The 14,905-nt window shown below is 48.0% G+C and overlaps 1 protein-coding gene and 1 long non-coding RNA gene across 2 annotated transcripts in view; one reads left to right on the top strand and one right to left on the bottom strand.

The window, feature by feature from the left end:
* The window catches only part of LOC137219571 (uncharacterized), a 58,128-nt gene that overhangs the window by 12,935 nt on the left and 30,288 nt on the right, over positions 1-14,905 (top strand). The window lies entirely within an intron of this gene.
* The window catches only part of LOC137219569 (sodium/potassium-transporting ATPase subunit alpha-4-like), a 34,238-nt gene continuing 22,373 nt past the window's right edge, over positions 3,041-14,905 (bottom strand). The window contains 11 exon segments of the mRNA XM_067728345.1: positions 3,041-3,204; positions 3,488-3,579; positions 6,174-6,277; positions 6,371-6,496; positions 9,275-9,420; positions 10,685-10,808; positions 10,965-11,119; positions 12,905-12,992; positions 12,994-13,077; positions 13,398-13,548; positions 13,929-14,065. Of these exon segments, the coding sequence (XP_067584446.1) occupies positions 3,176-3,204; positions 3,488-3,579; positions 6,174-6,277; positions 6,371-6,496; positions 9,275-9,420; positions 10,685-10,808; positions 10,965-11,119; positions 12,905-12,992; positions 12,994-13,077; positions 13,398-13,548; positions 13,929-14,065 (1,236 nt within the window). The 3' untranslated portion in view covers positions 3,041-3,175.

Here is a 14,905-nt window from a genome sequence, read left to right as displayed (position 1 = left end):
GATCTGGGGCTTCTCTGCCCACAGACCCGAGAGGAGAAGGAGAAAGGCATTCGGCTGCTGCCTCCTGCTTGTACTCTCTACTCTGATCCTACGGGACTGGTTTTCTAGGGCACAGTGGGAAGGAGGATTCCCCTGGCTGAATGATTCCAAGGAGAGCGAATTGTGACTATTCATTCCTACGCCTTTGACAAGACAAAAAGGATCAGGTATCAACGGTAGGGGAAAAAATTAACACTGGGAAACGTGAAGAGGTGGGGCCCTGTGCCCTGAACCAAGGATGCTGCTTAATTCTGTGCAAAGCAGAGCTGGTGCAGAGGGGCTCTAAATTCCCGGATCCCAGCTTGGGGGTGAGGGCGGAGTGGATGGGCTCAGCTCTGGGTACCTTCAAGGACCCTCTTCACGGCCCTCCAGGGCTCATGCACAGGTAAGCAGAGGCACGAGGGAGACCAGAGAGAGGCTAGATCAAAGCCCCCACGCCCACCCTGAGGTGTCTCCGATGTTGGAGGCACAGCGGGTGTTTTGCACCATGAAGTTATGTTAGAGGAGTGACCTTTCCGCACTCCCACAGGGCAGACCTTACACGGCTAAGCAAGGAAGGCCAGGGAAAATCTCAAGAACGTGGCGGGAGTGGGTCCAAGAGAGACAGCTGTCGTTGGCACAGGAGAGGCCAGAGGTAGCTAGGCGGGGCATGGTGGAGCTGGAGAGACCTCAGAACCCATCTCAAGAGAGCGACCAACGTGCCCACAGCCCCGTGACCAGAGCAAAGACAGCAGGAGAGACAGGTGGACCCGCCCGGACGTATGTGACCTAGATGACGTCCAGCCCCAACTTCTCCTTCTGCTGCGCTCTGGAGGAGGGGGGACCACTGGGACAGAGACATTGGGACCTTAGACTCATTCCATCCTGAATCTGACCTCTCGTACCCCCAGGGTGTGAGATGGGACGAAATGGTGACCCAGGCCTGCCCCATTCCCTCTCTGCTTCTGCAGCTACCAAGCTGTTTCATCCCATCCTCCTTCCTCTCCTTGGCCCTGGCTCTCCAGAGCCACCCGGATCCCTTCCAGCAGCTGCACCCCTCCCCTCCTCCCTGTCCTCCTCTCCCATACTTTGCTCTATACTTTCTATTCAAATCCTTCCCTCTAGGCCCCTGCCTTGAGGCTCAGCCACCGATATCAAATGACCCTAATTTGGGGCCTCTGTATTTTTAACCCACCAGACACCCAAAGCTCCTGCTACTGAAACTTGAGGAGCTGGCCCCTCCATGCTCCCCCACCCCACCTCACTCACACACAGCCTGGCCCCTCCGTCTTCTGGGCTCTGGTTCAGCCCTGTCAGCATCGGGGAAGGACCCCAGACTGATACAGCCCTGTCCCTAGGAGACCTTGTGTTGGAGGAGGGAGGGGAGCAGGTGGTAGTGAGACCTCTGAGGAGGGCCCGATGTAGGGGGAGAGGGGCTGGTGTACCTTACGACAGCCTTCCCTTTGCTAGTCCATGGCCTCTCATCCTCCAGACTCGTCCACGGCCCTTCCTCTATCACTATCCTGTTTTTCTTTCGCATTGGTATATTTTTGGCCCCGCCTTCATCATAAGACTAGCCTGAAAAGTGGTTGAGGGCACAAGCTCTGCAATCAGACAGACCTTGGTGTCCTCATCTATAAAACCGGGCGGGGTGGTAAGAATGTATTTGTTGTATGGACTAATGGATGGTGTGAGTAAGGCCTTTGTCTACCGCCAGACAGAATGTGCGGTCACTTAACACATGTGCTTTGTTTTTGGTGACAGTCTACGATTGCCACCAGCTTTTCTCAGCATTTCTGTCTCTCTGTATGCTGTTCGGCACAGCCAACCCTCTCCTCTAAAAGAAGCCTGAGAGTGAACCGATCCACAGGGTAAAGTGGACCAGCTCACAGAGCAAAAGCCAGCGAGTGGGTGAAGAGGAAGGAAGAGCTGCCGCCAAGGGTGGGCAGGAGAGACAGGCTCGCGGGGACTCCTCACGTGCATGAGACGCAGCGAGTGCTGGGCCCAGGCTTGGAGGCCAGGCTTTGGGGAACATCCCTCACCTGTGTGGAGCTGGGGCATGAGGGGGCAGGTGCTTTGCCTAGAGTAAAGGCCACAGGGATCCATTCAGCGTTGTTCCAGCCTCTATTTCAAGGTTAGGCCAGAGAAAACAGCTGAGGGCTGGGATGGGGTCGAGATGCCCTAATGACTGGGGCTACGGGAACACCAGTCCCTTCCTCAGAGGCAGGGCAGCGGCCCCACATTCACCACTCACCACGTGGCCCCTTCCAAGTCATTTAACCTCTCTGGGGCTCAGGTTCTTCATGATAAAATAAGGTCTAGCACGAAAAGTCTATGAGTCTGTGAGTTGATCTGAGGAACTGAGTGGGCACTGTGGCCCCTCTGTAACGTGCGGCTTCCCTGCTCCTCTCTCACCTCCTCTGTTTCTCTGATCCCAGGACTTGTCCTGTCCTTGCTCTCTGTCGGGTTGGAGAGTGACTTTGAGGGGGTAGCCCTCAAGGGGCAAGGATGCTTGATTCTGATCCCTTCCCAGCCTCGACTCTGGTCCCTGAAAGACTTCCCCTGCCTGGCTCCCATGAAGATCTAGGGAGAGAGCATCACAGTAACCCCCGATCTCCAAAAATCAGATGCGACACATCCAGGAGCTAAGGGCTCTTGCAAACATTTACTCTTTTTTTTTTTTTTTTTTTTTTTGCGGTACGCGGGCCTCTCACTCTTGTGGCCTCTTCCGTTGCGGAGCACAGGCTCCGGACGCGCAGGCTCAGCGGCCATGGCTCACGGGCCCAGCCGCTCCGCGGCATGTGGGATCTTCCCGGACCGGGGCACAAACCCGCGTCCCCTGCATCGGCAGGTGGACTCTCAACCACTGCGCCACCAGGGAAGCCCAACATTTACTCTCTTGACTGGCTACTGAGCCCCCTGCTGGACTCCAGTCAGATGCAGGCTGGGCTCCCCTCAACCCACCTCATCTCCTATCCATGGTGCCCTCAACCCAGCCCTAGGGTCACCTGTCTCTCTCATCCAAAGTTCTTCCTCCTGGCATCTCCCTGCCCCAACTGATGTGCACTCTCAGTTTTCCCAAACTCATTACCGCAACCCTCCCCCACCTGGCGCTCAGGACACCCTGATGTTATGTGAAGATCTTCCTCTGTTGAGTTTAGTAGTAGGTCTCCTTCTCCAGCCAGCCTGTGGAAGAGAAGAGACCAGAGTGAACTGGGGAAGGCCTCAAGGGGAGACAAACAGAAGGGTGAGCCAGGACAAGGTGGGAGGCTTGACGGTGGAAGGCAGGGCCCTGAGGGTTGGAAGGAGCCGCGTGCTGGGGTCAAGGACTAGAGGGCAGGGTCCAGGCACAGCACAGGCTGGGCAGTGAGCTGGGGAGAAGGGCAGTGGGCCTGGTGGAACCAGGGGGAGTGGGGCAGCTGCTCAGGACGCTGGCAGACTCTCAGGCCAGGGTGCAGGAGAGCCTCACTGCCAGGGTGACGACGGATGATGAGTTTTCTGATTTCATCATAGACAAAGATGAGGACGCTGTAGGGAGTGGCACAGAGCCACCAGGTTATCCTGAAGAGAGCAAAAGCTGGTCAGTGGGGGCGGAGATAGAGGGGCCAGTGAAAGGCAGGTGCAGAGAACAGTGCCTGGGAATCGAGTATTTCATTTGTTGTGTGGGAGGTTGATCCCTACCTTTGAGGAGGTCAGAGCCTGGGGAGTGAGGGCGGAGGGGCCCAAGACGGCAGCATAAAAAGCCAGTGAGAACAGAAAGGGATAAATGCCATATTAGAGGTACATGCAGTGTTCACAGAGATTGTCTACCAGCTTTTGTGGAGTCGCTGAGGGAGACTTCCTTTGCTTTCTGGGTTCTCTAGACCTTGCAGACACAAACTCCAAGCAGGATGGGTCTGAGACTAGATGTGGGGTAGATCTTGCCAGGGAATATATACACTCTTCCATATTGCAAAGATGGTGAAATCTTTTTCTTCCTGAATCTCTTCTATAGACCAGGAAGATGGACTCTGGGGAGGGGTTGAATCAGGACCACATTTGTCCCTTGGATGATAGAGAGATGGCTTAGAGCAGCATTGTCCGACAGAAATATACTGTGAGGGCTTCCTTGGTGGCGCAGTGGTTAAGAATCCACCTGCCAATGCAGGGGACACGGGTTCGAGCCCTGGTCCGGGAGGGTCCCACATGCCGCGGAGCAACTAAGCCTGTGCGCCACAACTACTGAGCCTGCGCTCTAGAGCCCGCGTGCCACAGCTACTGAGCCCACGTGCCACAACTACTGAAGCCCGCGTGCCTAGAGCCTGTGCTCCGCAACAAGAGAAGCCACCGCAATGAGAAGCCCATGCACCGCAGTGGACAGTAGCCCCTGCTCGCTGCAGCTAGAGAAAGCCTGCGCCCAACAACGAAGACCCAACACAGCCAAAAATAAATAAAATTAATACATTTATTAAAAAAAAAAAGAAATATACTGTGAGCCACATATGATAGTTAATATTTTCTAGTAGCTACATGAAAATAAGTAAAAAGAAACAAGTGCAATTAATTTTAATGTTTTATTGAACCCCAAATATCCAAAATATTATTGCATCAACATGTAATCAATATAAACATAATTAATGAGTTATTTTACATTCTTCTTTTTATTCCGAGTCCTCGAAATCCAGTGAGCATTTTACACTGACAGCGTATCTCAAGTCAGACACTAAATTTTCAGTGGTTAAAGGAAAATGTAGTCTAACCAAAACCATAAAGTTGTATTTAATTGAAAAATATTTGACATTGGCTTAGTTTTTAACATTCAGTTAACTAAAATGATAAATTCAGTGTCTCAGTCTCACTAGCCATATTTCAAGAGCTCAGTAGTTGCGTAAGGATGGTGGCTACCATATTGGACAGGGCAGGCCTAGGCCATGGTTCATTACACACACACACAGACACCCCTCAACCAATATAAACAGTTAACACACATACAGTCATGCATTCATTCAACAACAATTATCATGTCTACTCTGTGTATGTGCTAGGTCCTGGGGAAATAAAAATGATGACATGATGGTCTTTGATCTCAAGAAGCTCAAGCAATCAGGGAAAAGAGGTTAGATAAACACACAAAATAAATAATCACAGTATTAGGTGATGAGTTTTATGGTCAAGGTATGTACAAGAGTGTTTGGGAGCACAGTTAATGCTCAACCATGTTTACTATCATATGCTGACATTAATAGCAGCAACAACTGAGCTACTATTAACAAAGTGCCCGCCGGGACCCAAATGCCAGGCTTCATGTATTATATGCATTTCTACCTGTAATTATCAGAACAGTCTGCCAGGTGTGTGTTATCGAGACTTTGCAGTTGAAGCTGAGGCTCAGAGAGGTTACCAGCTTGTCCAAGGTCATAGAATAATACACAGTACAGCCAAAATTCAAACCTGGAATTGTCAGTATCTAAGGGCAGTGCCAATGTCTTTTATTAAACATTAATTGAGCAGCTACAGAATACAAAGCATTGTGTAAAACACTCCAAGGGACAGAAAGGTGAGCAAAGTGTGTAAACACATAGAAAATCAGTTGGAAGACTACACACTAAATTATTAATAGAGGTTACCAATGCAGGGTGGGGGAGGAGTGGGAATGAAATGGGAGTTTTGCTTTTTTCTTTATAAAAATGTTAAATGGAAAAGTTTCACAAGCATATACTAATGTAAAAAACAAAGAAACAAAAACTTGGGACTTGAACCAAACAAGGTACCAGACAGTAAGAATTTCAGTATGCCCACCCACCTATATGCACATTAAAACGGATTTGCAGAAGTACAGCAGAGTTAGCCATGCATAGATGAGGCTGTTTTATGATTACACCAGCTCCAAGCAGTGTGTAGCCTGGGACAGCTATACCACACATTATCATAGAAAAGGTACCACTCTGTTAAGCACTGGCAAATCTGCTAAGTTTGCATGTCTAGTGGGTTGCGATCACTTGGTACAGTCCCTAATTCCTCCCCAGATAGGATGCGCTGTGGGAGCACAGGCAGTTCTCTCTACATCACTGAGTGGAGCCTGCTCCCCTCTTGACTTCCCCGCTCAAACATGCCTCCTCTCATGTGCTCTCCCTGTGCCCAGAGACGCCCCGCCTTGCACCCCTCCCCTTACTCACTTGAGTGGGTACATTCGCAGGGCCACGTCCATGCCTCGAGTGTAGGACAGAAAAGCAGCCAGGAACGTCTCGTCCAGGATCCCAAATGTTAGGATCTTGTTTCTGAGAGGAAATGTTTAAGGGTGTGTTGGAGGTCGGGAGGGAGAGTTAGGGGTGCAGTTCGGGGGAGTGTTGGGGCCGGTGGGCGGTGCTCATGTCATGCCCTGCAGGAAGACAGAGTTTCTGCGGGCCTTGCAGATGAGGTCAGCCCACTGCACGACCACGATGCTGGCAAAGAAGGCCGTGTGGCACGTGAACTCCAACACCTTGCGATGTTCATAGGTCTGGGGGAGGGTGGGCAGAGGGGAGCCGTCAGTGTCAGGAGGGATTCAAATATGCCTCAAAGGCCTCTTCCTTTTCCTGCCTCCCCGGACCCCAAGGCTGACATAGGTCCCCTATTTAGATTCCTGCAGCCCTTCACGTGTATCTCTGTCTTAGCACTTTCCATGTTGTAATTGTGAGTTGTTTATATGTTTGTCTTCCCTGTCTGAGAGCCCCTCAAGGGCAAGCACCTTGTCTTATCTCTGTGTCTCCTCTCCCCATGCTTCGTTCAGTGAGTGGCAGGTACTATGGCTCAATAAATATTTACTAAGAAGGGTGGTGTAAGAGAAGAAGGTGGATTTCAAGAGGAAACCAGGGTCAGAGGAAAAAGGTAAGGAAGATGGGGCCAGAAGGGAATCTGCATGCAGAGGGGAACGGGATACCCGAAGAGTGGTACCGGATGGGGAGGCATTCACTCATCCATTTGTTCATTCTTTCATTCACATTTTACACAGAAGGAACTTAGAGTCCAGTGGGGAAGATAAATATGCTATGTCAGCACAGTAGGTAGGTTACAAGAGGGAGATCACAGAGGGCTATGGAAACACAGGAGAGGAGCATCTAAATTCGACTGGAGAAAAAGCCCATTTAAAAAGAAATAAAACAGCATGTTTATAAATAACTTGTAGGTCGAATAAAGAATTTGAAAATATGTAGGACTAAACAATAATGAGATACTACAGATAGAACCTCATGGGATGTGGTCAATGTTGTACTTGGAGGGAAATATAGAGCCCTAAACAATTAGAAAACAAAGGCTGGAAATCGATGAGCCAAGCATTGAAGTTAGAATGAGACCTGTCAGCACATTTCTGTGCATCAGATCATACCACCACTATCCCCTGCAGCCAGCTACCAAAACTGAGCCACTCCCATCATCACTTGAAAATTTTAGCTCCTGACTCACCATCACTCTAACTGCTGTGTCCTCGGATTTGGAGATTTAAATATCCATGTTGATGATCCTTCCCGTACCATGGTCTCACAGTCTTAATCTTCTCCTCCAACTGTATCCTCTACTCCCCACCCGGCTGCTTACTTCCATGGTTAAACTCCAGACATTGTCTTTTCCAATAGCCACAATTTTTCTGTGATTTTAATTTCAAGCACCTCTTTTCTCTCTGATCACTGTCTTTACCTTTCCATCTCACCTACTCTAGTATCCCAATTCCAACACTTCTTGGACTTGGACTTAAAATCCATGGACCCAGTATGTTATATATTTGGCTGTTATCTTTCTCCCCTCCTACGCTGTGCCCCTAACTAGAATATAAGCTCCATGAGAGCAGTAACTTGGCCATTTTTGTTCACTACTATATTCCAGGGACAAAATAGTACCTGGTGCATAGAAGATGCTCAACAAATACTTGCTGAATGAATGAATGAAAGAATGGTGATCAATGGAATTACTGCTAGAGGTATTTAGAAGATAAGGAGCTATCTAGCAGTATGTAGGGTACTCCCTGGGTGGGCAGCTCTGTACTCGATTATCTGAAGATTACAGCAATGGAAGAGGCAGAGACCTTGCCTTTATGGCATTTATTCCGCAGGGCAATTGTTCTCAACCCGTTTTGCAATATCTCAAGACGTCACTGATGTAATTTGACATTAATTCAAATAAATTATCTTTAATTTATTGTAAATAAACATGTGTCAAGCTTCATCTTGGTAGCAGGGAGATGGTATCAAGATATAAAACTAACAAGGGGCTTGATCTGAGGACTGAGGAGATGTTGACAAGGTACATAGCAATGAGGACTCTAGGCATCTTTGGACCCTGGAGCAGTGTTGGTAGCTGGGAACATCGACATCTGTTGGTCTCATGAGGCTCAGATAGTGGAAGCCTACTGTGTATGAGGGGCAATGTTCCAACAGCCCCGATTTTAACATACTTTTGAGAGGCCTGCAGTTAGCTTGGTTTGGAGACATCATGGTGAAGTGGGAAAGTGCCGGCCAGGAATCAGTCCAGATTTCTAGTCCAACTGTTATAGGGATTCATTGTGGGACTTTAAGCAAGTCACTAAATCTTTCCAGTAGACCATAATGTCCTCTGTAGACTGTGTGAACTCTGTGGTTCTATGATTCTAGCAAAAATTGGTGTCACATCTCCCACTGTCTTAGAAATTGGGATGGGAGTGTTCACAGATGCGAACAGGCATACTCACTAAGATTCTTAAGCAAATATTGTTGGTTGGAGGGCTTCGGTTTGGACCTTATTCATCTTGGGTGTTAGGAATGACTAATACAGAGACGCATCCTCTAAGTTTAAAAAGTTTAGAAGAACAAGGAAGAGATATACAAAGAGAATACATTTTCAGATTTAAAATCATACTCTTTGACTACCCTTGGAAAAGGAGCATAACAGGAGGAAGTGGAAGCACTCATTTCTGGGAGAATGATGATTAGAACCTGGAAAACCAGAAATCAGCCCCCAAAAGTTGATTGACAAAGTAGACTTCCAGGTCCAAGGAAGCCAAAAAGACCCAGGAAGATAAAGACAGACAACAGACAGTAGGAATTAATGGAAGTGAAGTCATCGTAAACAAAGAGAAGAATATTTGCTGATGCGATTGGAGATTGAGGACAAATGTTAGAAAGCTCTTGTAGGACTGGAGATGAGGACCATCTCTGTCTGCCTGGTGCCTACATTCTCCTACTCTGCAAAAACTTGCTACACTCGCTCTTCCTCATTACTTCTTCACTCTTACTGGTCACAATCTACTACCCTACCTTTTACTCACCCACTGTTGTCCATAGCTGTCCTCCAGGTCATTGAGGTATCGATTTTCCCAGCTGATGCGGATGCCCAGCAGATCAGTAGGTTTAAAACCATTCTCAGCCAAGATCACAAAGTAGGTGAAGAATCCTGCCAGAGCCTGGATCATCCCTGTGAGTGATAGAGTCACAGGTCAGGGGAACCTGATTCAGAGAAGGAGCTCAGAAGGCAGATCATGGAAGGGGTGCTGCCTGGGGCTTGCTTCTAGCAGGGTTGATGTGTGTCTGAGGTGTATTGCTGAAGATTCATGCCATTAATGATCTGATCCCACCATCTCTGTAGGACTTGTCTCCAAACTCTGACATTTCTTTCTAAGCTGTAATCTAGAGTCATCTTTTTATCATATAAGCTTAAAACTGGAAAGGACCTTAGAGGGGATATGTTCCCTCTCCCAGCTGAGTGAGTGCTGGACTCCACCCTGTCCCTTCTCTCTGACACCAGGACACTCATCAAGTCCTCTCATCCCCTCGCATCTCTCCCATCTGCCCCTTGCCTCTCCCTTGGTCAAAACCTCCATCCCCTCATGCCTGGACCACGGCTATGGCTGACGTTAATGTTTGCCTACTGACCACAGATCTGTGCACTGTGTAGGTACTGGTGGACATTGATTCTTACAACAATTCTGAACTATCATTTACATTTCATAAGTAGGAAAACTGAAGTACGAAAAAGACTCAGTCATTGTCTGGGGTCATACAGGTCGTGAAATTGGGATTCAAACATAGGTATGGCTCCTAAATCTGTGCTTTTTTTCTATGTGTTTCCATCTCTAGATATTAGGATTGTCTCCTCTGTCCCCATCTCTTTCCTGTACCCCTATCGTATCTAGCAACTCAAGAACAAAGACCTCTAATGGCTCTCAAATGTCTTTCAAGGCTGGCCCCGCTATAAATGCTACCTGTGTCCACAGCCTCATTTTCCACTACTTCTTTATCAGGAATAAGCGCTCCACCAAACTGGTTTATTCACTCTTCAACAATCAGGTATCCTCTGGTCCCCCACACCGGACCATCCATTTACTAGTCTAAGCCCTATCTTCCAGCACCAAGTTTAAGTCCTGTTTCCTCCGTAAGGCCTCTCCAACTGTCCTCAAGACTGGTGAGTCCTCTTGCTTTGTACTCCTGCAGTATGTCCTATCTATACTCATTTGGCACTTGGAGAACAACTTGCCATCATTTTATGTACTTTTGCTCCTTTTTGACTAGACTCTTAAGTCAAGGGCAGATCAGAGATCAATGTTTTTTTTGTGTCCCAGGGCCCAGCACAGTTTGTTGTTAAGAAAATATCTCCCTGACTTCCAAGCCAAGATTGGTCCAGCGGCCACGCCGTTGCAGCCGCTCCCTGCTCCCTTCACCCCTCATTCCTCTGGCCGCACCAATCTGTCCGTAGGCCACGCCAGTGAGACGGTCATTCACCAGCTTATCAGTCTTTGGATTCCGTGGAGCCCTCTTCATGATGTCACTTTCAGCCGACTTATAAGCCAAGGAGATAGCAGGGACCTGGAGAATGGAGGGTGGAAGTGACAGGGAACACACAGTTCAGAAGGAAACTCAGAAGTAACTCGAGCTCTGCCCCTCTCCCTGGACATAGATTTTTCCTACTCCTCAGTCTGTTTCACAGGAGTTCCACGAGCTGGATCCCAGCTTAGTCCTCACCATGTCAGTGCCCAGGTCAATGCAGAGGATGGTTATGGTGCCCAGAGGCAGGGGGATACCAAGGATGATGAACAGCAGGAAGGGGGTGATCTCGGGGATGTTGCTGGTCAGGGTGTAGGCGATGGATTTCTTCAGGTTGTCAAAGATTAGGCGGCCTGGGAAGGATGGTCAACCTTCTGTGAGAAGCACAGAGAGTTCACACCTCCCACAAATCAGCTCCTGGACAGAGAGACCACTACAAAGCAGTGTCACAGTCCACGAAAGGGTCCGAAGGTCTTAGGCCTTGGCAGCCCCAGTGTTGTTTCTAAATTGTGTGACTAGTAACTAGAGCCGTGATTTATTAACGTGCCATATCTGTATACTCTTTGTTCTTGGGTTCAACATGGCTACGATCATCTGATCTCTGAAAATTAAGCAGGGTGGGGCCTGCTAATACTTAGAGATGTGTGAGAATGCCAATATAAAAGCCATTAGAAGATTAAGGCTGATTCACAGTAACATGGATGGACCTAGAGGTTATCATACTAAGTGAAGTAAGTCAGACAGAGAAAGACAAATATCATATGATATTGCTTATCTGTGGAATCTAAAATATGACACAAATAAACTTATTTACAAAACAGAAACAGACTCACAGACATAGAAAACAAATTTAGGGTTACCAAAGGGGAAAAGGGGGAGGCAGGGAAGAGATAAATTAGGAGTTTGGGATTAGCAGATACAAACTACTGTATGTAAAATAGATAAACAGCAAGGTCCTACTGTATAGCAAAGAAAATTATATTCAATATCTTGTAATATACTATAATGTGAAAAGAATATGAAAAAGAATATATATGTATATATATGTGCATACATAGATACGTATGTATCTATCTATCTGTATCTGAATCACTTTGTTATACACCAGAAACCAACACAACATTGTAAATCAACTATACTTCAATTTAAATAAAAGTCTGAAGTGGAAAGAGCCTGGGCTTGGGTTCCAATTCCATTTTCTGCCATAACTAGCTTGTGATCCTGGGCACCCCTCACCTTCATTCCTCCTGCCTTGCAAGATGGCTTGAGTCCTTCCCTGACAACCTTTTCTAATATTGTCGTCCCTCCCTCCACTCCCTGCTTTACTTATTTTTTTCCACTGCACTTGTCTTCTTTTATTATACTGTTCAGTTTACTTTATTGTCTGTCTGTCTCCACTGGAAATTAAATTACACAAGGGCAGGGATGTGTGTTTTGATTCCCAATTATAGCATCCCCAGCATCAAGAATATGCCTGGTACCTAGTCGATACTCAGAAAGTTTATTGAATTGAGTGGATATGAAATACTGAGGATCATACAAGGTCTAAATAAAATGTTAACTATCACTATTATGTGGATTGTCATAGATTTTAATAACATAGCTCCTGGAAGAAATCAGAAATCAGGGAGCCTGGGAAGCAGAATTCTGGGGTTCTCCTGTACGCCAGTGGGTATTGTCTCTGGGAAAGAGGGGCTTAATTTAGCTCATGCAGTCAATTCATAGATCAGCTCCAGCTGAACTTGATATGTCAACATCATTCAGACAACAGGTTGCTAGAAAGTTCTCCTGAGGTTGTGGAGTACAGAGTAGCCTCACGGTATAGCTACACCCTGAAACTTAACTGTAGACGCACTTGAATCCCTGTGAGAGAAGAAAAACAATGCTATGCTGCATTAGAGCCCCACGCTCCCTAGAAAACCTGGACTTTCCTCCAATCTCATAAGGGCTCCAGAGAGTGACGTGCTAAGTACCAGCTGAACCTAATTTGCAAAATTTTGACTTACAGTGATTTCTCCCAGTCTGTACAGGAGGTTGGAGGCTGGGCAAAGGGAATGAGAATGATGTATACCAACTCTCACCTGAGTCTGAGCAGGTGAAAGTTGGTACCTACCAACCTGGGCACCCTGCTTCCTCACCCTTCTCCATTCCTGTGATGATGGAGGCAAAGTTGTCGTCCAGCAGGATCGTGTCAGCTGCCTGCTTAGACACATCAGAGCCAGCCAGCGATGCCCATGGCAATGCCGATGTCCGCCTTCTTCAGCGTGGGGGAGACATTCACCCCGTCCCCTGTCACCGCCACAATGGCTCCCTGGGTGGAGCACAGAGGGAGTGAAATAATTATTGTGTCAGATTCAGGGCCCATCCCAAAGGTCAGTTTGATTCCATCATCCCTTGTTTCTTGATGTAATCATGCTTGGTTTAGGCCTCTTGGCCCTTCCTTCTCCTGCACCTCCTGAGATCGCAAAACTCACAGGGAGCCCCCAAATGGATGCCTGTCTCAGGGGTTCACGATGGGATGCTCTCTGGAGCCTCCTCTAGCCCAGCCCACACATTCCTATGCTTGGTTTGGGGCTGGGCTGTGCCACGTGATTCCCTCCAGATTCTCCAAGCCTCCTTGGTCTCCCTTACCAGCCTCTGACATCCCTCTACAATGATGAGCTTCTGCTGGGGGGAGGTCCGAGCAAACACGATCTCGGTGTGGTTTTGGAGGATCTCATCAAGCTGCTCTGAGTTCATATTTTTTAGTTCTGAGCCATGCACCACAATGGCTTTGACATCCCTGAGGGAGAGGAATTTCAAAAGGCTAGTTCAGAGTGTTGAGAATTCCCCAGGTGTCCTGGTGCCCTCTAAGCCATCTTTGCTATAACCTCCTTGTTTCTCCTTTCAACCCCATCTCCTCACTTGTCCAGACTGGCACATTGCATTCCTTCCCTCCTCTCCCACCTCCCCCTCCCTCTTCTCTACCTCCTTCTTTGTCCCACCTTCATCGGAAAACCCACTGACATAGTTGCTTGGTCATTTTCCTATTACATTTTACTTTGCAGTAAGTAAACTCTGTACATCCTACCTATAGAAAGAACCTCTGAAAATGTTAGTGGGTGGGGCAGGCTAAGGATGGAGGGAAAAAATGGCAGATCTGAGTTCTTTCAGGGATCTCACCTGACATTGACCTGGCTGACAGGGACCTTGAGCCGGGCAGCAACGTCCTCTGCTGTCTCGGTGCCTTCTGAGATGATGCCCACACCCTTGGCAATGGCCTTGACTGTAATGGGATGATCCCCTGTTACCATAATCACCTGGGTTGGAAGGGGAAGGAAAAGGAGCAGAATCATGTTCAGGGAGGTCCTGGCTCCTTCACCTCTCTCTCTAAGAACTAACAGATCACTGCTGTCATTCCACAGGGGTTTAAGTAGCTCATTCCCAAGAACTTGTGCTGTCAATCAAAACTCTTGCTACGGCTGGCTGGTGGCTTCAACCCATGGGAGTGGGTCAGGGCCATCAGACCATAAAACATAGGACAATCTGAGCTCTAGTTTTCCCAGGAATAAATCAGGGATTTGGGTGTATTTAACTGTATTCAGAATTGCATTTAATTGCTCCAGAGGATAGTAAGTTCAAAGACAGAAACACCTACCCGCAGAACAGTGGTAATAAAGGAACGTCTGGAATAATCCATCTGCCTAGCAAAATTTCATCTAGGCCCTCATTCATTTCGATCCTCAGTCTACCTCTCTTCTTCCCACTGCCTCCTCGTGCCCCTGGATTCCACCCCTTTTCTGGATACCTGGGGCCAGCCCTAGTCCTGTCCCCTTCCTCCCCAAAGATCAGGTGCTTGTGCTCTGTGCTCTTCTAGCCTTCTGTTCTTTGAGTCCTCCTCACATCTCCCCTGCTGGAGAGAGTGGGGCCGTGCCTATGATTCCCTGTTAAGTTTCCAGCCCTAGCATAATTCCTAGCGCATAGTAATCCATCAACAAGCAATTACAGGATGAAGGGAGGATCGCTTCCTGGGAAACACTGCCCACGGTTCCCAAGTGCCCTCCCAGCACATAATTCTCAGGCTCTGGTGGGAGGGAGAAGGGAACTATCTGACTATGACTGAACTAAGAACAGAGGTCCTGGAAAGGTCAGTCTGTTTA

Source organism: Pseudorca crassidens, chromosome 2 (assembly GCF_039906515.1).
Source record: "Pseudorca crassidens isolate mPseCra1 chromosome 2, mPseCra1.hap1, whole genome shotgun sequence".
NCBI lineage: Eukaryota > Metazoa > Chordata > Mammalia > Artiodactyla > Delphinidae > Pseudorca > Pseudorca crassidens.
The sequence above is the reverse complement of the archived record's forward strand: the minus strand, read 5'-3'. Positions and strand labels throughout refer to the sequence as shown.